At 41.4% G+C, this 22,917-nt stretch overlaps 1 protein-coding gene across 1 annotated transcript in view; it reads right to left on the reverse strand.

Moving 5' to 3' along the window:
* Nucleotides 1–22,917, reverse strand: part of shank3a (SH3 and multiple ankyrin repeat domains 3a) — a 336,974-nt gene that overhangs the window by 102,259 nt on the left and 211,798 nt on the right. The window contains 1 exon segment of the mRNA XM_072913723.1: nucleotides 10,845–10,868. Within this exon segment, the coding sequence (XP_072769824.1) occupies nucleotides 10,845–10,868 (24 nt within the window).

The following is a 22,917-nucleotide window of genomic DNA, read 5'->3' on the forward strand; positions in this document are numbered from 1 at the left end:
TTGGCATAAAGTACAGCAAAGAGTTGGTGATGGATGTGTGACCTCCGGGGGCGGACATCTGGGACAGGTGGGAGGGAAAGGGACAGCTCACAGGTGAGAGGGAAAGGGACAGCTCACAGGTGAGAGGGAAAGGGACAGCTCACAGGTGAGAGGGAAAGGGACAGATCACAGGTGAGAGGGAAAAGGACAGCTCACAGGTACCTATTGTGCTATTTTATGGTTAATCCGCTTATTGTGCTATTTCATGTTCCTACCACCTATTGAGCTATTTTATGGCTAATCCACTTATTGTGCAATTTTATGGCTAATCCACTTATTGTGCTATTTTATGGCTAATCCACTTATTGTGCTATTTTATGGCTAATCCACTTATTGTGCTATTTTATGGCTAATCCACCTATTGTGCTATTTTATGGCTAATCCACCTATTGTGCTATTTCATGTTCCTACCATCTATTGTGCCATTGTATGGCTAATCCACCTATTGTGTTATTGTATGGCTAATCCACCTACTGTACTATTTCATGTTCCTACCATCTATTGTGCTATTTTATGGTTTATCCACTTATTGTGCTATTTTATGGCTAATCCATGTATTGTGCTATTTCATGTTCCTACCACATATTGTGCTATTTTATGGCTAATCCACTTATTGTGCTGTTTTATGGCTAATCCACTTATTGTGCTATTTCATGTTCCTACCATCTATTGTGCTATTTTATGGCTAATCCACTTATTGTGCAATTTTATGGCTAATCCACTTGTTGTGCTATTTTATGGCTAATCCACCTATTGTGCTATTTTATGGCTAATCCACCTATTGTGCTATTTATGGCTAATCCACCTATTGTGCTATTTCATGTTCCTACCATCTATTGTGCTATTTTATGGCTAATCCACTTATTGTGCTATTTTATGGCTAATCCATGTATTGTGCTATTTCATGTTCCTACCACCTATTGTGCTATTTTATGGCTAATCCACTTATTGTGCTATTTTATGGCTAATGCACTTATTGTGTTATTTCATGTTCCTACCACCTATTGTGCTATTTTATGGCTAATCCACTTATTGTGCTATTTTATGGCTAATCCACCTATTGTGCTATTTTATGGCTAATCCATTTATTGTGCTATTTCATGTTCCTACCACCTATTGTGCTATTTTATGGCTAATCCACCTATTGTGCTATTTCATGTTCCTACCGTCTATTGTGCTATTTTATGGCTAATCCCCTATTGTGCTATTTTATGGCTAATCCACCTATTGTGCCATTGTATGGCTAATCCACCTATTGTGTTATTGTATGGCTAATCTACCTATTGTGCTATTTTTTGTTCCTACCACCTATTCTGCTATTTTATGGCTAATCCACTTATTGTGCTGTTTTATGCCTAATCCACTTATTGTGCTATTTCATGTTCCTACCACCTATTGTGCTATTTTATGGCTAATCCACCTATTGTGCTATTTTATGGCTAATCCACCTATTGTGCTATTTCATGTTCCTACCATCTATTGTGCTATTTTATGGCTAATCCACTTATTGTGTTATTTTATGGCTAAGCCATGTATTGTGCTATTTCATGTTCCTACCACCCATTGTGCTATTTTATGGCTAATCCACTTATTGTGCTATTTCATGTTCCTACCACCTATTGTGCTATTTTATGGCTAATACCCTATTGTGCTATTTTATGGCTAATCCACCTATTGTGTCATTGTATGGCTAATCCACCTATTGTGCTATTTTATGTTCCTACCACCTATTCTGCTATTTTATGGCTAATCCACTTATTGTGCTGTTTTATGGCTAATCCACTTATTGTGTGCTATTTCATGTTCCTACCACCTATTCTGCTATTTTATGGCTAATCCACTTATTGTGCTATTTCATGTTCCTACCACCTATTGTGCTATTTTATGGCTAATCCACCTATTGTGCTATTTTATGGCTAATCCACTTATTGTGCTATTTCATGTTCCTACCACCTATTGTGCTATTTTATGGCTAATCCACTTATTGTGCTATTCCATGTTCCTACCACCTATTGTGCTATTTTATGGCTAATCCACCTATTGTGCTATTTTATGGCTAATCCACTTATTGTGCTATTTCATGTTCCTACCACCTATTGTGCTATTTTATGGCTAATCCACTTATTGTGCTATTTTATGGCTAATCCACCTATTGTGCTATTTTATGGTTTATCCACTTATTGTGCTATTCCATGTTCCTACCACCTATTGTGCTATTTTATGGCTAATCCACATATTGTGCTATTTTATGGCTAATCCACTTAATGTGCTATTTCATGTTCCTACCACCTATTGTGCTATTTTATGGCTAATCCACTTATTGTGCTATTTTATGGCTAAGCCATGTATTGTGCTATTTCATGTTCCTATCACCCATTGTGCTATTTCATGGCTAATCCACTTATTGTGCTATTTCATGTTCCTACCACCTATTGTGCTATTTTATGGCTAATACCCTATTGTGCTGTTTTATGGCTAATCCACTTATTGTGCTATTTCATGTTCCTACCACCTATTGTGCTATTTTATGGCTAATCCACCTATTGTGTTATTTTATGGCTAATCCACTTATTGTGCTATTTTATGGCTAATCCACCTATTGTGCTATTTTATGGCTAATCCATTTATTGTGCTATTTCATGTTCCTACCACCTATTGTGCTATTTTATGGCTAATCCACCTATTGTGCTATTTCATGTTCCTACCGTCTATTGTGCTATTTTATGGCTAATCCCCTATTGTGCTATTTTATGGCTAATCCACCTATTGTGCCATTGTATGGCTAATCCACCTATTGTGTTATTGTATGGCTAATCTACCTATTGTGCTATTTTTTGTTCCTACCACCTATTCTGCTATTTTATGGCTAATCCACTTATTGTGCTGTTTTATGGCTAATCCACTTATTGTGCTATTTCATGTTCCTACCACCTATTGTGCTATTTTATGGCTAATCCACCTATTGTGCTATTTTATGGCTAATCCACCTATTGTGCTATTTCATGTTCCTACCATCTATTGTGCTATTTTATGGCTAATCCACTTATTGTGCTATTTTATGGCTAAGCCATGTATTGTGCTATTTCATGTTCCTACCACCCATTGTGCTATTTTATGGCTAATCCACTTATTGTGCTATTTCATGTTCCTACCACCTATTGTGCTATTTTATGGCTAATACCCTATTGTGCTATTTTATGGCTAATCCACCTATTGTGTCATTGTATGGCTAATCCACCTATTGTGCTATTTTATGTTCCTACCACCTATTCTGCTATTTTATGGCTAATCCACTTATTGTGCTGTTTTATGGCTAATCCACTTATTGTGCTATTTCATGTTCCTACCACCTATTCTGCTATTTTATGGCTAATCCACTTATTGTGCTATTTCATGTTCCTACCACCTATTATGCTATTTTATGGCTAATCCACCTATTGTGCTATTTTATGGCTAATCCACTTATTGTGCTATTTCATGTTCCTACCACCTATTGTGCTATTTTATGGCTAATCCACTTATTGTGCTATTCCATGTTCCTACCACCTATTGTGCTATTTTATGGCTAATCCACCTATTGTGCTATTTTATGGCTAATCCACTTATTGTGCTATTTCATGTTCCTACCACCTATTGTGCTATTTTATGGCTAATCCACTTATTGTGCTATTTTATGGCTAATCCACCTATTGTGCTATTTTATGGTTTATCCACTTATTGTGCTATTCCATGTTCCTACCACCTATTGTGCTATTTTATGGCTAATCCACATATTGTGCTATTTTATGGCTAATCCACTTATTGTGCTATTTCATGTTCCTACCACCTATTGTGCTATTTTATGGCTAATCCACTTATTGTGCTATTTTATGGCTAAGCCATGTATTGTGCTATTTCATGTTCCTATCACCCATTGTGCTATTTCATGGCTAATCCACTTATTGTGCTATTTCATGTTCCTACCACCTATTGTGCTATTTTATGGCTAATACCCTATTGTGCTGTTTTATGGCTAATCCACTTATTGTGCTATTTCATGTTCCTACCACCTATTGTGCTATTTTATGGCTAATCCACCTATTGTGTTATTTTATGGCTAATCCACTTATTGTGCTATTTCATGTTCCTACCACCTATTCTGCTATTTTATGGCTAATCCACCTATTGTGCTATTTTATGTTCCTACCACCTATTCTGCTATTTTATGGCTAATCCACTTATTGTGCTGTTTTATGGCTAATCCACTTATTGTGCTATTTCATGTTCCTACCACCTATTGTGCTATTTTATGGCTAATCCACCTATTGTGTTATTTTATGGCTAATCCACTTATTGTGCTATTTCATGTTCCTACCACCTATTCTGCTATTTTATGGCTAATCCACTTATTGTGCTATTTCATGTTCTTACCACCTATTGTGCTATTTTATGGCTAATCCACCTATTGTGCTATTTTATGGCTAATCCACTTATTGTGCTATTTCATGTTCCTACCACCTATTGTGCTATTTTATGGCTAATCCACTTATTGTGCTATTTCATGTTCCTACCACCTATTGTGCTATTTTATGGCTAATCCACTTATTGTGCTATTTTATGGCTAATCCACTTATTGTGCTATTTCATGTTCCTACCACCTATTGTGCTATTTTATGGCTAATCCACTTATTGTGCTATTTTATGGCTAATCCACCTATTGTGCTATTTCATGTTCCTACCATCTATTGTGCTATTTTATGGCTAATCCACCTATTGTGCCACAGCTGACTGTTCCTGGTTCTCATTCAGTCCCACATTGCTGTCGTTAGCTACTCCACTAACTGTGACTTCTTGGGCTTTTTTAACCCTTTTCCTTTTGTGCTAGCTCAACATGAGTACAAAGAAAGCTATGAACAAACAATGTGAGGTTTAAAACATTCTGGAAGTATCCACAGCGTTGTCTGCGCTGCCTTCATCCCCACTCCTCTTCTGTTTCGTTGCACGCCAAGAAGATTAACCAGCAAGATAAAGTAGATTTGGTTGGAATTGGGGGTTAAATCACCAAAATGATTCCCGGGCGCGGCCACCGCTGCTGCCCACTGCTCCCCTCACCTCCCAGGGGGTGATCAAGGGTGATGGGTCAAATGCAGAGAATAATCTCGCCACACCTAGTGTGTGTGTGACAATCATTGGTACTTTAACTTTAACTTTAACTTTAGATTACATTTGTGTGGAGGCGGATGTTGTCAGCGCTGCTTGCAGGAGCAAAGGTCACCGCCTCTGTCTATGGTGCTGAGGACAGAGCACCATCAGACGGGGGGCGTGGCAGTGCTGACGGCGAGACACAGCTGGCAGGTGATTAGAGTTCACAGGTGGTACGTGTTAATCTAATCATCTGTTGTCTTTAACAGTAAGCGGCCGGGAGCAGAGCGAGAGAGAGGATACGGACGTGACTGAAAACTTTTGTTAAAAACCTATGTTTATTAGAACCTTGTTAAAACCTGCACACTTGGCTCCTGTGCCGTGTCTGACAGTGGAGCTGCTAGGAGGCAACTTCCACAATTTGTATTCCTAATCATTGTAGTGACCTGTCTGTTAAAGTAGTGACTTCCAACTGTGAGAGCACCACAGTGCTAGTGACTGTGTGTGTGCGTGTTGTTGTTTTGAGTTGTGTTTGTTTAATACACAGGAATCCGAGAGCACTTGATATTGTGTTAGAAGTGTACAAACCTTTGCCATTTTGTTGCGGCAGGAACCCATTATTCAAATTGACATTGTTTCTTAGGGGAAAGTTTGCTTCAATATACCAACTTTTCTATTTACAGACCCTGTTCAAGAACCAGCTATGGGCCTGATTTACTAAGATCCAAACACCTATTGATACTGTACAGACTATTTTTTTATTCTATAGTAATACAAATACATGACAAAGTGCATTCCTTGACAGCTCAAGTGCTCTCACAGTTTTGTGACTTCAAACTGTGAGAGCACCACAGGGCTAGTGACTGTGCGTGTGCGTGTTGTTTATTCTATAGTAATACAAATACAGGACAAAGTGTGTCCCTTGACGGCTCAATATAGAACACATACTCGAATGTCGGAACGGAGCTGCTAAAATCCCCGTAGAAGACTTTGCCATCCTGGACAAATTCAATTTCCAACTATTTTCAACAACATGTCCTTTTCCAGGAAGCACACTTCTCAGACTTCTTGTCAACAGCAGCCCACTTAGGCGGCCAAATTGTCAGGTCTGCTTACCAAGTAGCCATCACACCCAAGACAATGGGCACATACACACAAACCCCCCCTCCCCCACCCCACGCCTTCACCACCGCTTGTTTCCCCTCGGGGTGATGGACGGCTGGCAGGGCTTCATAGCAGCAGTTGACCTCCAGGGACCCAACTCCCCGTGTGATTAAATGTAACATGTTTATGTGTGCATTGCATGGAGGTTTTTTCCCACTCCAGACTAGGCCCCCTTAGGAGCCCAGTCTAGATTGTATTTTTTTTTACTTATCTTCTTCCCCAGCGTTTTACCTTTTTCTTATCTTTTACGGGGCGCATTTGGCGACCCATCAGCGTTCCTGTTCTGTAACCCTGTACACTAGAGATGCGCGGTTTGCGGACACAACCGCGAAGTCCGCGGATTATCCGCGGATCGGGCGGTTGAAATAAAAAGAAATTAGATTTTATCCGCGGGTCGGGTCGGGCGGTTGAAATAAAAAAAAATTAGATTTTAAATAGATTCAGGCGGGTGGCAGTTAAACCAATTCGGAAATATATATACATAGTTAAATGTTGTTACCCACATACGAAAAACGAGCAGGCACCTGCAGCATATGCCACAACAGAAGAAGAAAAAAAAAAGAGATGGACACTTTTACGGAGCGGAGAAGGGACGCCTCGCCGGGGTCCGGGACCGAGGCCCCTTCCCCCGAGAGGGCCCTACCAGGAGCCGTAGCTGAGGCGATCCGCGAGAAGGGCCCGACGCACGTCCAGGGTCACCACCGACACCCCGCCTCGTCCGCCTTCGCCGCGGCCGGCGTCACGCGCAGCAGGTAAGCAGCTTACCTGCCCGCCACCCCCGTGGCCGGGGGCTCGTAACAGGGGTCACTCCGCGCGCTCCGCCCGCGCAGCTTACCTGCCCGCCACCCCTGTTGCCGGGGGCGCGTAACAGGGGTCACTCCGCGCGCAGTGCGCTCACGAAAGGGGTGGGGCTCACCCTGGTTGATATAGACAGCAGGACGGTGGCCATGGAAGTCGGAACCCGCTAAGGAGTGTGTAACAACCCACCTGCCGAATCAACTAGCCCTGAAAATGGATGGCGCGAGACGTGATTGAAGGTGCGCTCAGCGCGGCTCCCATATGATTGCGCACTGGTGTGCGTCTGGGCCGTGACAGCGTGGCACGCGAATGTCTGTGCTGCATTGGATCAGTCTCCTTTCTTTAACAGGCAAAAGCTTTATAACCTCACTAATGCCTTGCATCGTCTATATTAGATATATAACAACGGGCGGGTGCGGGCGGGTGCGGTTCTGATTAAATGTTAGATCGGGTGGATGGCGGATGGTTGACGACTTTCTGATGCGGTTGCGGATGAAATAATTGCCTATACGCGCATCTCTAGTGTACACTGTTTGTTTGTCTAATCTTGAACGGGTTTGTGCTGAAAACATAGTTTTGTTGTACTTGTGCAATGACAATAAAGTCCTATCCTATCCTATCCTATCCTACAAACCCTGTTTCCATATGAGTTGGGAAATTGTGTTAGATGTAAATATAAACGGAATACAATGATTTGCAAATCATTTTCAACCCATATTCAGTTGAATATGCTACAAAGACAACATATTTGATGTTCAAACTGATAAACATTTTTTTTTGTGCAAATAATCATTAACTTTAGAATTTGATGCCAGCAACACGTGACAAAGAAGTTGGGAAAGGTGGCAATAAATACTGATAAAGTTGAGGAATGCTCATCAAACACTTATTTGGAACATCCCACAGGTGTGCAGGCTAATTGGGAACAGGTGGGTGCCATGATTGGGTATAAAAACAGCTTCCCCAAAAATGCTCTGTCTTTCACAAGAAAGGATGGGGCGAGGTACACCCCTTTGTCCACAACTGCATGAGCAAATAGTCAAACAGTTTAAGAACAACGTTTCTCAAAGTGCAATTGCAAGAAATTTAGGGATTTCAACATCTACGGTCCATAATATCATCAAAAGGTTCAGAGAATCTGGAGAAATCACTCCACGTAAGCGGCATGGCCGGAAACCAACATTGAATGACCGTGACCTTCGATCCCTCAGACGGCACTGTATCAAAAACCGACATCAATCTCTAAAGGATATCACCACATTGGCTCAGGATCACTTCAGAAAACCACTGTCACTAAATACAGTTGGTCGCTACATCTGTAAGTGCAAGTTAAAACTCTACTATGCAAAGCGAAAGCCATTTATCAACAACATCCAGAAACGCCGTCGGCTTCGCTGGGCCCGAGATCATCTAAGACGGACTCATGCAAAGTGGAAAAGTGTTCTGTGGTCTGACGAGTCCACATTTCAAATTGTTTTTGGAAATATTCGACATCGTGTCATCCGGACCAAAGGGGAAGCGAACCATCCAGACTGTTATCGACGCAAAGTTCAAAAGCCAGCATCTGTGATGGTATGGGGGTGTATTAGTGCCCAAAGCATGGGTAACTTACACATCTGTGAAGGCACCATTAATGCTGAAAGGTACAACATATGCTGCCATCTAAGCGCCGTCTTTTTCATGGACGCCCCTGCTTATTTCAGCAAGACAAGGCCAAGCCACATTCGGACGGCGTGGCGAAGTTGGTAGAGTGGCCGTGCCAGCAATCGGAGGGTTGCTGGTGACTGGGGTTCAATCCCCACCTTCTACCATCCTAGTCACGTCCGTTGTGTCCTTGGGCAAGACACTTCACCCCTTGCTCCTGATGGCTGCTGGTTAGCGCCTTGCATGGCAGCTCCCGCCATCAGTGTTTGAATGTGTGTGTGAATGGGTGAATGTGGAAATAGTGTCAAAGTGCTTTGAGTACCTTGAAGGTAGAAAAGCGCTATACAAGTATAACCCATTTATCATTTATTCAGCACGTGTTACAACAGCGTGGCTTCGTATAAAAAGAGTGCGGGTACTTTCCTGGCCCGCCTGCAGTCCAGACCTGTCTCCCATCGAAAATGTGTGGCGCATTATGAAGCGTAAAATACGACAGCGGAGACCCCGGACTGTTGAACGACTGAAGCTCTACATAAAACAAGAATGGGAAAGAATTCCACTTTCAAAGCTTCAACAATTAGTTTCCTCAGTTCTCAAATCGTTGTTAAAAGAAAAGGCCATGTAACACAGTGGTGAACATGCCCTTTCCCAACTACTTTGGCACGTGTTGCAGCCATGAAATTCTAAGTTAATTATTATTAGCAAAAAAATAAAATAAAAATATGAGTTTGAGCTTTAAATATGTTGTCTTTGTAGTGCATTCAATTGAATATGGGTTGAAAAGGATTTGCAAATCATTGTATTCCATTTATATTTACATCTAACACAATTTCCCAACTCATATGGAAACGGGGTTTGTATCCTATCCTAACCAACCTTGCTTAAAACATACTTGCCAACCTTGAGACCTCCGATTTCGGGAGGTGGGGGTTGGGGGCGGGGTCGGGGGTAGGGCGGTGCGTGGTTAAGAGGGGAGGAGTATATTGACAGCTAGAATTCACCAAGTCAAGTATTTCATATATATATATATATATATATATATATATATATATATATATATATATATATATATATATATATATATATAGATATCTACATCCTGAAAATATGCAAATAAACGGTGTTTGGATGATTGATACCTCAAACTTGCATAAATAAATATTAAGGAATATAACATAACTTGGCTTCTGAGAGCTTCAAAATGTAATGAATAAAATGCTAAAGTTGTTGATAAACAAGCAATTATTTTAATAATTAAATATGGTCATTTTAAATGAATTATTATGATAATTTAAAATCAATTATTTCAAATATGTTTATTTTACTGTATAGTTCTATGGCTGGATGTAATAAGGAGTCCCAAAAAAATACAAATAAAAATACAATTAATTTTGATGTTTTTAGCAAAATATAGTAAAAATGTATTTATTTTTTTAATTTTTTTTATTAATAAATATATTTATTTTTAGGTAAAATAAACATAATAATACAATTTATCTCTAGTCTGGATGATTTAGTTCTTGTCACCCTGTTGTCCTCACTCAGGTCCGCATGGAGCTGGAGGGGGCGTGGCTTCCAGCTCCGGCTGAAAATCGGGAGATTTTCGGGAGAATATTTGTCCCGGGAGGTTTTCGGGAGAGGCGCTGAATTTCGGGAGTCTCCCGGAAAATTCGGGAGGGTTGGCAAGTATGGCTTAAAAGGATCTGATTGGCGGTATAGCTCGGTTGGTAGAGTGGCCGTGCCAGCGACTAGAGGGTTCCAGGTTCGATCCCCACTTACGCCATCCTAGTCGCTGCCGTTGTGTCCTTGGGCAAGACACTTTACCCACTTGCTCCCAGAGCCACCCACACTGGTTTAAATGTTACTTAGATATTGGGTTTCACTATGTCAAGAGTTTTGAGTCACTAGAGAAAAAAGCGCTATATAAATATAATTCACTTCACTTGAATCCCATCAAGGTGCACATAGCAGTGGAAAAAGAGACTTTTGTTGAAAGAGGGCAGCAGGGAACTACTTTCTAGGCAGGCGGGTGACAGGTGGAGGAGAGTGACAGGTGAGAAGAAGAGTATGGCCTTTACCTTCTACGTCATTACAGTCAAAGTCTGGAGTGAGGCATGAATGGAGACAAAAAGCAGCAGAAAAAGCAACATTTACATGATGAGGTTTGCAGGCACAAAAACAAAAGAGCGCTGTGCTAAAGCACAAAGCTGAGAGATTGATGAGGGTCGGTGGCGCAGGAAGAACCACTTGGTGAACATCTTCAATGTCAGGAGGACCACGAGGAAGCTGCCATTTGCACCTGGGGGCAGGTTCGTGACTGAAAGCCGCAAATGTCACGACTACATTTCTATTAACGTTGGTTCGTGACATATTGAAGTCCCGATGGAAGCGTTTTCGTGAGAGGCGCTGAATTTCGGGAGTCTCCCGGAAAATCCGGGAGGGTTGGCAAGTATGCTCTAACCTGGGTGTGATTTTTGATCATTTTGTGGACTTTTGCTATGCATGCCTTCTCCCCGCTACGTTGATGTGTGCTGCTGCAAAAGTCCCAAGAGGGCGTTTTTGCCCCTCCAAACTCCCTCTCTTTGTTTATAGTGCATATTTTCTGCTGGATCTACTCTCTATTTACTCCAAGTAAAAAAACTAGCCGGCAGCGGAATTTTTTTTACAATTGGTCGCCAAACTACGGCCCGCGGGCCGAACGCGGTACGCCGGCGTCCAAAATCCGGCCCGGGGTTTTTTTTTTTTTTTTTTTTTTTTTTTTTTTTGGACATGTTGGGCATCCCAGGACTCGGGTGCGACTGCGGGACTTGTGGGACTCTAACCTGGGTGTCATTTTTGATCATTTTCGGGACTTTTGCCAACTTTTCCAACTTTTCTTCCCCACTCACAGTGCGGCTTTGGTTAACCTGAGTGCTGAAATCGTGGAAAAATATTTGTTCTTAGCACGCCTGAAATGGGCTGTCTGCACTCTCAAAGTGCATGTTGTTGCCAAATGTATTTCATATGCTGTAAACCTAGTTCAGGGGTCGGCAACCTTTACCAGTCAAAGAGCCATTTTGACCAGTTTCACAAATTATAGAAAACAATGGGAGCCGCAAAAAATTTTGAAATTTTAAATGAAATAACACTGCATACAAAGGTTTTTTTTTTGCTTTGTGCTATGTATAAACCAGGGGTCTCAGACACGCTGCCCACACCTTTTTATGGAATTTTTAAGCTGGTGCGGCACGCGGGTTTTAAATTAATAGCAATTGTCAGTGATAGTACAGCATATAGCGCCCACTACAGTCAGCGTGCCTCAACAGCCACTTGTTGAATGGGGTTTTCGCTTGCTCACGTAGGTGACAGCAAGGCATACTTGGTCAACAACCACACAGGTTACACTGACGGTTGCGGTATAAAAAAAACTTTAACACTCTTACTAATAATGCGCCACACTGTGAACCCACACCAAACAAGAATGACAAACACATTTCGGGGAGAACATCTGCACCGTAACACAGCATAAACACAACAGGACAAATACCCAGAATCCCATGCAGCCCTAACTCTTCCGGGATACATTATACACCCCCGCTACCAAACCCTGCCCACCTCAATCAACCGATGCACAGAGAGGGGGGGGGGAGTGTTGATGTGTGAGGGAGCAGGGTTGGGGTGGGGGTGGGGGCGGGGTTTGGTGGTAGCAGGGGTGTATAATGTAGCCCGGAAGAGTCAGGGCTGCATGGGATTCTGGGTGTTTGTTCTGTTGTGTTTATGTTGTGTTAAGGTGCAGATGTTCTCCCGAAATGTGTTTGTCATTCATGTTTGGTTTTGGTTCAAAGTGTGGCGCATTATTAGTAAGAGTGTTAAAGTTGTTTTATATGATCACCGTCAGTGTAACCTGTGTGGCTGTTGACCAAGTATGCCTTGCTGTCACGTACGTGTGCAAGCAGAAGATGTATATTGTATAACAAGTGTTGGGCTGGCACGTTGTTAATACAGATTGTAGAGTGCGTCAAATGTTGTACCATCATGGCACGCCCTTATTATAGCTGTAAGGGTGAAAATCGGTGAATATTAACCCCGGGAGTTTTTCTGCGAGAGGCACTGAAATCCGGAAGTCTCACGGGAAAATTGGGGGGTTCAGCAAGTAAGCTGCTGAGCCGCATCAGAGTGATCAAAGAGCCGCATGCGGCTCCGGAGCCGCGGGTTGCCGACCCCTGCCCTATGTCATGATCCGTGGCCCAGATCATGTTTTGTTTAGTCATGTTCTGTTAGTTTTGGACTCCCTTAGTTCCTGTTTTGTGCACTCCTGGGTTTGTTTTGGTCACCATGGGTACTGATTGGTTTCACCCATACTTGCCAACCTTGAGACCTCCGAATTCGGGAGATGGTTGGGGGGGCGGGGTTTGGAGGTAGTGGGGGTGTATATTGTAGCCCGGAAGAGTTAGGGCTGCAAAAGATTCTGGGTATTTGTTCTGTTGTGTTTATGTTGTGTTACGGTGCGGATGTTTTCCCGAAACGTGTTTGTCATTCGTGTTTGGTGTGGGTTCACAGTGTGGCGCATGTCTGTAACAGTGTTAAAGTTGTTTACACGGCCACCCCCAGTGTGGCCTGTATGGCTGTTGATCAAGTATGTCTTGCAGTCACTTACGTGTGTCTGTAGAAGCCGTTCCTACCACCTATTGTGCTATTTTATGGCTAATCCACTTATTGTGCAATTTTATGGCTAATCCACTTATTGTGCTATTTTATGGCTAATCCACTTATTGTGCTATTTTATGGCTAATCCACATATTGTGCTATTTTATGGCTAATCCACCTATTGTGCAATTTTATGGCTAATCCACCTATTGTGCTATTTCATGTTCCTACCATCTATTGTGCTATTTTATGGCTAATCCACTTATTGTGCTATTTTATGGCTAATCCGCTTATTGTGCTATTTTATGGCTATTCCACCTATTGTGTTATTTTATGGCTAATCCACTTATTTTTGCTATTTTATGGCTAATCCACTTATTGTGCTATTTCATGTTCCTACCACCTATTGTGCTATTTTATGGCTAATCCGCTTATTGTGCTATTTTATGGCTAATCCACCTATTGTGTTATTTTATGGCTAATCCACTTATTTTTGCTATTTTATGGCTAATCCACTTATTGTGCTATTTCATGTTCCTACCACCTATTGTGCTATTTTATGGCTAATCCATTTATTGTGCAATTTTATGGCTAATCCACTTGTTGTGCTATTTTATGGCTAATCCACTTATTGTGCTATTTTATGGCTAATCCACCTATTGTGCTATTTATGGCTAATCCACCTATTGTGCTATTTCATGTTCCTACCATCTATTGTGCTATTTTATGGCTAATCCACTTATTGTGCTATTTTATGGCTAATCCATGTATTGTGCTATTTCATGTTCCTACCACCTATTGTGCTATTTTATGGCTAATCCACTTATTGTGCTATTTTATGGCTAATGCACTTATTGTGTTATTTCATGTTCCTACCACCTATTGTGCTATTTTATGGCTAATCCACTTATTGTGCTATTTTATGGCTAATCCACCTATTGTGCTATTTTATGGCTAATCCACTTATTGTGCTATTTCATGTTCCTACCACCTATTGTGCTATTTTATGGCTAATCCACCTATTGTGCTATTTCATGTTCCTACCGTCTATTGTGCTATTTTATGGCTAATCCCCTATTGTGCTATTTTATGGCTAATCCACCTATTGTGCCATTGTATGGCTAATCCACCTATTGTGTTATTGTATGGCTAATCTACCTATTGTGCTATTTTTTTGTTCCTACCACCTATTCTGCTATTTTATGGCTAATCCACTTATTGTGCTGTTTTATGGCTAATCCACTTATTGTGCTATTTCATGTTCCTACCACCTATTGTGCTATTTTATGGCTAATCCACCTATTGTGCTATTTTATGGCTAATCCACCTATTGTGCTATTTCATGTTCCTACCATCTATTGTGCTATTTTATGGCTAATCCACTTATTGTGCTATTTTATGGCTAAGCCATGTATTGTGCTATTTCATGTTCCTACCACCCATTGTGCTATTTTATGGCTAATCCACTTATTGTGCTATTTCATGTTCCTACCACCTATTGTGCTATTTTATGGCTAATACCCTATTGTGCTATTTTATGGCTAATCCACCTATTGTGTCATTGTATGGCTAATCCACCTATTGTGCTATTTTATGTTCCTACCACCTATTCTGCTATTTTATGGCTAATCCACTTATTGTGCTGTTTTATGGCTAATCCACTTATTGTGCTATTTCATGTTCCTACCACCTATTCTGCTATTTTATGGCTAATCCACTTATTGTGCTATTTCATGTTCCTACCACCTATTGTGCTATTTTATGGCTAATCCACCTATTGTGCTATTTTATGGCTAATCCACTTATTGTGCTATTTCATGTTCCTACCACCTATTGTGCTATTTTATGGCTAATCCACTTATTGTGCTATTCCATGTTCCTACCACCTATTGTGCTATTTTATGGCTAATCCACCTATTGTGCTATTTTATGGCTAATCCACTTTTTGTGCTATTTCATGTTCCTACCACCTATTGTGCTATTTTATGGCTAATCCACTTATTGTGCTATTTTATGGCTAATCCACCTATTGTGCTATTTTATGGTTTATCCACTTATTGTGCTATTCCATGTTCCTACCACCTATTGTGCTATTTTATGGCTAATCCACATATTGTGCTATTTTATGGCTAATCCACTTATTGTGCTATTTCATGTTCCTACCACCTATTGTGCTATTTTATGGCTAATCCACTTATTGTGCTATTTTATGGCTAAGCCATGTATTGTGCTATTTCATGTTCCTATCACCCATTGTGCTATTTCATGGCTAATCCACTTATTGTGCTATTTCATGTTCCTACCACCTATTGTGCTATTTTATGGCTAATACCCTATTGTGCTGTTTTATGGCTAATCCACTTATTGTGCTATTTCATGTTCCTACCACCTATTGTGCTATTTTATGGCTAATCCACCTATTGTGTTATTTTATGGCTAATCCACTTATTGTGCTATTTCATGTTCCTACCACCTATTCTGCTATTTTATGGCTAATCCACCTATTGTGCTATTTTATGTTCCTACCACCTATTCTGCTATTTTATGGCTAATCCACTTATTGTGCTGTTTTATGGCTAATCCATTTATTGTGCTATTTCATGTTCCTACCACCTATTGTGCTATTTTATGGCTAATCCACCTATTGTGTTATTTTATGGCTAATCCACTTATTGTGCTATTTCATGTTCCTACCACCTATTCTGCTATTTTATGGCTAATCCACTTATTGTGCTATTTCATGTTCCTACCACCTATTGTGCTATTTTATGGCTAATCCACCTATTGTGCTATTTTATGGCTAATCCACTTATTGTGCTATTTCATGTTCCTACCACCTATTGTGCTATTTTATGGCTAATCCACTTATTGTGCTATTTTATGGCTAATCCACCTATTGTGCTATTTTATGGCTAATCCACTTATTGTGCTATTTTATGGCTAATCCACCTATTGTGCTATTTTATGGTTTATCCACTTATTGTGCTATTCCATGTTCCTACCACCTATTGTGCTATTTTATGGCTAATCCACATATTGTGCTATTTTATGGCTAATCCACTTATTGTGCTATTTCATGTTCCTACCACCTATTGTGCTATTTTATGGCTAATCCACTTATTGTGCTATTTTATGGCTAATCCACCTATTGTGCTATTTCATGTTCCTACCATCTATTGTGCTATTTTATGGCTAATCCACCTATTGTGCCACAGCTGACTGTTCCTGGTTCTCATTCAGTCCCACATTGCTGTCGTTAGCTACTCCACTAACTGTGACTTCTTGGGCTTTTTTAGCCCTTTTCCTTTTGTGCTAGCTCAACATGAGTACAAAGAAAGCTATGAACAAACAATGTGAGGTTTAAAACATTCTGGAAGTATCCACAGCGTTGTCTGCGCTGCCTTCATCCCCACTCCTCTTCTGTTTCGTTGCACGCCAAGAAGATTAACCAGTAAGATAAAGTAGATTACATTTGTGTGGAGGCGGATGTTGTCAGCGCTGCTTGCAGGAGCAAAGGTCACCGCCTCTGTCCATGGTGCTGAGGACAGAGCACCATCAGACGGGGGCGTGGCAGTGCTGACGGCGAGACACAGCTGGCAGGTGATTAGAGTTCACAGGTGGTACGTGTTAATCTAATCATCTGTTGTCTTTAACAGTAAGCGGCCGGGAGCAGAGAGAGAGAGAGGATACGGACGTGACTGAAAGGTGGCGTTCTGCTGGAGAAAACTTTTGTTAAAAACCTATGTTTATTAGAACCTTTGTTAAAACCTGCACGCTTGGCTCCTGTGCCGTGTCTGACAGTGGAGCTGCTAGGAGGCAACTTCCACAATTTGTATTCCTAATCATTGTAGTGACCTGTCTGTTAAAGTAGTGACTTCAAACTGTGAGAGCACCACAGTGCTAGTGACTGTGTGTGTGCGTGTTGTTGTTTTGGGTTGTGTTCGTTTGATACACAGGACTTCAGAGCACTTGATATTGTGTTAGAAGTGTACAAACCTTTGTCATTTTGTTGCGGCAGGAACCCATTATTCAAATTGGCATTGTTTCTTAGGGGAAAGTTTGCTTCAACATACCAACTTTTCTATTTACAGACCCTGTTCAAGAACCAGCTATGGGCCTGATTTACTAAGATCCAAACACCTATTGATACTGTACAGACTATGTTTTTATTCTATAGTAATACAAATACAGGACAAAGTGCATTCCTTGACAGCTCAAGTGCTCTCACAGTTTTGTGACTTCAAACTGTGAGAGCACCACAGGGCTAGTGACTGTGCGTGTGCTTGTTGTTTATTCTGTAGTAATACAAATACAGGACAAAGTGCGTCCCTTGACGGCTCAATATAGAACACGTACTCGAAGGTCGGAACAGAGCTGCTAAAATCCCCGTAGAAGACTTTGCCATCCTGGACAAATTCAATTTCCAACTATTTTCAACAACACGTCCTTTTCCAGGAAGCACACTTCTCAGACTTCTTGTCAACAGCAGCCCACTTAGGCGGCCAACTTGTCGGGTCTGCTTACCAAGTAGCCATCACACCCAAGACAATGGGCACATACACACACACACCCCCTCCCCCACCCCACGCCTTCACCACCGCTTGTTTCCCCTCGGGGTGATGAACGGCTGGCAAGGCTTCATAGCAGCAGTTGACCTCCAGGGACCCAACTCCCCGTGTGATTAAATGTAACATGTTTATGTGTGCATTGCATGGAGGTTTTTTCCCACTCCAGACTAGGCCCCCTTAGGAGCCCAGTCTAGATTGTATATTTTTTTACTTATCTTCTTCCCCAGCGTTTTACCTTTTTCTTATCTTTTACGGGGCGCATTTGGCGACCCATCAGCATTCCTGTTCTGTAACCCTGTACACTGTTTGTTTGTCTAATCTTGAACGGGTTTGTGCTGAAAACATAGTTTTGTTGTACTTGTGCAATGACAATAAAATCCTATCCTATCCTAACCTATCCTATCCTACAAACCCTGTTTCCATATGAGTTGGAAAATTGTGTTAGATGTAAATATAAACGGAATACAATGATTTGCAAATAATTTTCAACCCATATTCAGTTGAATATGCTACAAAGACAACATATTTAATGTTCAAACTGATAAACATTTTTTTTTGTTGCAAATAATCATTAACTTTAGAATTTGATGCCAGCAACACGTGACAAAGAAGTTGGGAAAGGTGGCAATAAATACTGATAAAGTTGAGGAATGCTCATCAAACACTTATTTGGAACATCCCACAGGTGTGCAGGCTAATTGGGAACAGGTGGGTGCCATGATTGGGTATAAAAACAGCTTCCCAAAAAATGCTCAGTCTTTCACAAGAAAGGATGGGGCGAGGTACACCCCTTTGTCCACAACTGCGTGAGCAAATAGTCAAACAGTTTAAGAACAACGTTTCTCAAAGTGCAATTGCAAGAAATTTAGGGATTTCAACATCTACAGTCCATAATATCATCAAAAGGTTCAGAGAATCTGGAGAAATCACTCCACGTAAGCGGCATGGCCGGAAACCAACATTGAATGACCGTGACCTTCGATCCCTCAGACGGCACTGTATCAAAAACCGACATCAATCTCTAAAGGATATCACCACATTGGCTCAGGAACACTTCAGAAAACCACTGTCACTAAATACAGTTCGTCGCTACATCTGTAAGTGCAAGTTAAAGCTCTACTATGCAAAGCGAAAGCCATTTATCAACAACATCCAGAAACGCCGCCGGCTTCTCTGGGCCCGAGATCATCTAAGACGGACTCATGCAAAGTGGAAAAGTGTTCTGTGGTCTGACGAGTCCACATTTCAAATTGTTTTTGGAAATATTCGACATCGTGTCATCCGGACCAAAGGGGAAGCAAACCATCCAGACTGTTATCGACGCAAAGTTCAAAAGCCGGCATCTGTGATGGTATGGAGGTGTATTAGTGCCCAAAGCATGGGTAACTTACACATCTGTGAAGGCACCATTAATGCTGAAAGGTACAACATATGCTGCCATCTAAGCGCCGTCTTTTTCATGGACGCCCCTGCTTATTTCAGCAAGACAAGGCCAAGCCACATTCGGACGGCGTGACGAAGTTGGTAGAGTGGCCGTGCCAGCAATCGGAGGGTTGCTGGTTACTGGGGTTCAATCCCCACCTTCTACCATCCTAGTCACGTCCGTTGTGTCCTTGGGCAAGACACTTCACCCCTTGCTCCTGATGGCTGCTGGTTAGCGCCTTGCATGGCAGCACCCGCCATCAGTGTTTGAATGTGTGTGTGAATGGGTGAATGTGGAAATAGTGTCAAAGTGCTTTGAGTACCTTGAAGGTAGAAAAGCGCTATACAAGTATAACCCATTTATCATTTATTCAGCACGTGTTACAACAGCGTGGCTTCGTATAAAAAGAGTGCGGGTACTTTCCTGGCCCGCCTGCAGTCCAGACCTGTCTCCCATCGAAAATGTGTGGCGCATTATGAAGCGTAAAATACGACAGCGGAGACCCCGGACTGTTGAACGACTGAAGCTCTACATAAAACAAGAATGGGAAAGAATTCCACTTTCAAAGCTTCAACAATTAGTTTCCTCAGTTCTCAAATCGTTGTTAAAAGAAAAGGCCATGTAACACAGTGGTGAACATGCCCTTTCCCAACTACTTTGGCACGTGTTGCAGCCATGAAATTCTAAGTTAATTATTATTAGCAAAAAAATAAAATAAAAATATGAGTTTGAGCTTTAAATATGTTGTCTTTGTAGTGCATTCAATTGAATATGGGTTGAAAAGGATTTGCAAATCATTGTATTCCATTTATATTTACATCTAACACAATTTCCCAACTCATATGGAAACGGGGTTTGTATCCTATCCTAACCAACCTTGCTTAAAACATACTTGCCAACCTTGAGACCTCCGATTTCGGGAGGTGGGGGTTGGGGGCGGGGTCGGGGGTAGGGCGGTGCGTGGTTAAGAGGGGAGGAGTATATTGACAGCTAGAATTCACCAAGTCAAGTATTTCATATATATATATATATATATATATATATATATATATATATATATATATATATATATATATATATATATAGATATCTACATCCTGAAAATATGCAAATAAACGGTGTTTGGATGATTGATACCTCAAACTTGCATAAATAAATATTAAGGAATATAACATAACTTGGCTTCTGAGAGCTTCAAAATGTAATGAATAAAATGCTAAAGTTGTTGATAAACAAGCAATTATTTTAATAATTAAATATGGTCATTTTAAATGAATTATTATGATAATTTAAAATCAATTATTTCAAATATGTTTATTTTACTGTATAGTTCTATGGCTGGATGTAATAAGGAGTCCCAAAAAAATACAAATAAAAATACAATTAATTTTGATGTTTTTAGCAAAATATAGTAAAAATGTATTTATTTTTTTAATTTTTTTTATTAATAAATATATTTATTTTTAGGTAAAATAAACATAATAATACAATTTATCTCTAGTCTGGATGATTTAGTTCTTGTCACCCTGTTGTCCTCACTCAGGTCCGCATGGAGCTGGAGGGGGCGTGGCTTCCAGCTCCGGCTGAAAATCGGGAGATTTTCGGGAGAATATTTGTCCCGGGAGGTTTTCGGGAGAGGCGCTGAATTTCGGGAGTCTCCCGGAAAATTCGGGAGGGTTGGCAAGTATGGCTTAAAAGGATCTGATTGGCGGTATAGCTCGGTTGGTAGAGTGGCCGTGCCAGCGACTAGAGGGTTCCAGGTTCGATCCCCACTTACGCCATCCTAGTCGCTGCCGTTGTGTCCTTGGGCAAGACACTTTACCCACTTGCTCCCAGAGCCACCCACACTGGTTTAAATGTTACTTAGATATTGGGTTTCACTATGTCAAGAGTTTTGAGTCACTAGAGAAAAAAGCGCTATATAAATATAATTCACTTCACTTGAATCCCATCAAGGTGCACACAGCAGTGGAAAAAGAGACTTTTGTTGAAAGAGGGCAGCAGGGAACTACTTTCTAGGCAGGCGGGTGACAGGTGGAGGAGAGTGACAGGTGAGAAGAAGAGTATGGCCTTTACCTTCTACGTCATTACAGTCAAAGTCTGGAGTGAGGCATGAATGGAGACAAAAAGCAGCAGAAAAAGCAACATTTACATGATGAGGTTTGCAGGCACAAAAACAAAAGAGCGCTGTGCTAAAGCACAAAGCTGAGAGATTGATGAGGGTCGGTGGCGCAGGAAGAACCACTTGGTGAACATCTTCAATGTCAGGAGGACCACGAGGAAGCTGCCATTTGCACCTGGGGGCAGGTTCGTGACTGAAAGCCGCAAATGTCACGACTACATTTCTATTAACGTTGGTTCGTGACATATTGAAGTCCCGATGGAAGCGTTTTCGGGAGAGGCGCTGAATTTCGGGAGTCTCCCGGAAAATCCGGGAGGGTTGGCAAGTATGCTCTAACCTGGGTGTGATTTTTGATCATTTTGTGGACTTTTGCTATGCATGCCTTCTCCCCATTACGTTGATGTGTGCTGCTGCAAAAGTCCCAGGAGGGCGTTTTTGCCCCTCCAAACTCCCTCTCTTTGTTTATAGTGCATATTTTCTGCTGGATCTACTCTCTATTTACTCCAAGGAAAAAAACTAGCCGGCAGCGGAAATTTTTTACAATTGGTTACCAAACTACGGCCCGCGGGCCGAACACGGTACGCCGGCGTCCAAAATCCAGCCCGGGGATTTTTTTTATTTTTTTTTTGGATTTTTTTGGACATGTTGGGCATCCCAGGACTCGGGTGCGACTGCGGGACTTGTGGGACTCTAACCTGGGTGTCATTTTTGATCATTTTCCGGACTTTTGCCAACTTTTCCAACTTTTCTTCCCCACTCACAGTGCGACTTTGGTTAACCTGAGTGCTGAAATCGTGGAAAAATATTTGTTCTTAGCACGCCTGAAATGGGCTGTCTGCACTCTCAAAGTGCATGTTGTTGCCAAATGTATTTCATATGCTGTAAACCTAGTTCAGGGGTCGGCAACCTTTACCAGTCAAAGAGCCATTTTGACCAGTTTCACAAATTATAGAAAACAATGGGAGCCGCAAAAAATTTTGAAATTTTAAATGAAATAACACTGCATACAAAGGTTTTTTTTTTGCTTTGTGCTATGTATAAACCAGGGGTCTCAGACACGATGCCCACACCTTTATGTGGAATTTGAAAGCTGGTGCGGCACGCGGGTTTTAAATGAATGGCACTTGTCAGCGTCATGCATGCCGTGATGGTACAGCATATAGCGCCCACTACAGTCAGCGTGCCTCAACAGCCACTTGTTGAATGGGGTTTTCGCTTGCTCACGTAGGTGACAGCAAGGCATACTTGGTCAACAACCACACAGGTTACACTGACGGTCGCGGTATATAAAAAAAACTTTAACACTCTTACTAATAATGCGCCACACTGTGAACCCACACCAAACAAGAATGACAAACACATTTCGGGGAGAACATCTGCACCGTAACACAACATAAACACAACAGGACAAA

Source organism: Nerophis lumbriciformis, linkage group LG08 (assembly GCF_033978685.3).
Source record: "Nerophis lumbriciformis linkage group LG08, RoL_Nlum_v2.1, whole genome shotgun sequence".
NCBI lineage: Eukaryota > Metazoa > Chordata > Actinopteri > Syngnathiformes > Syngnathidae > Nerophis > Nerophis lumbriciformis.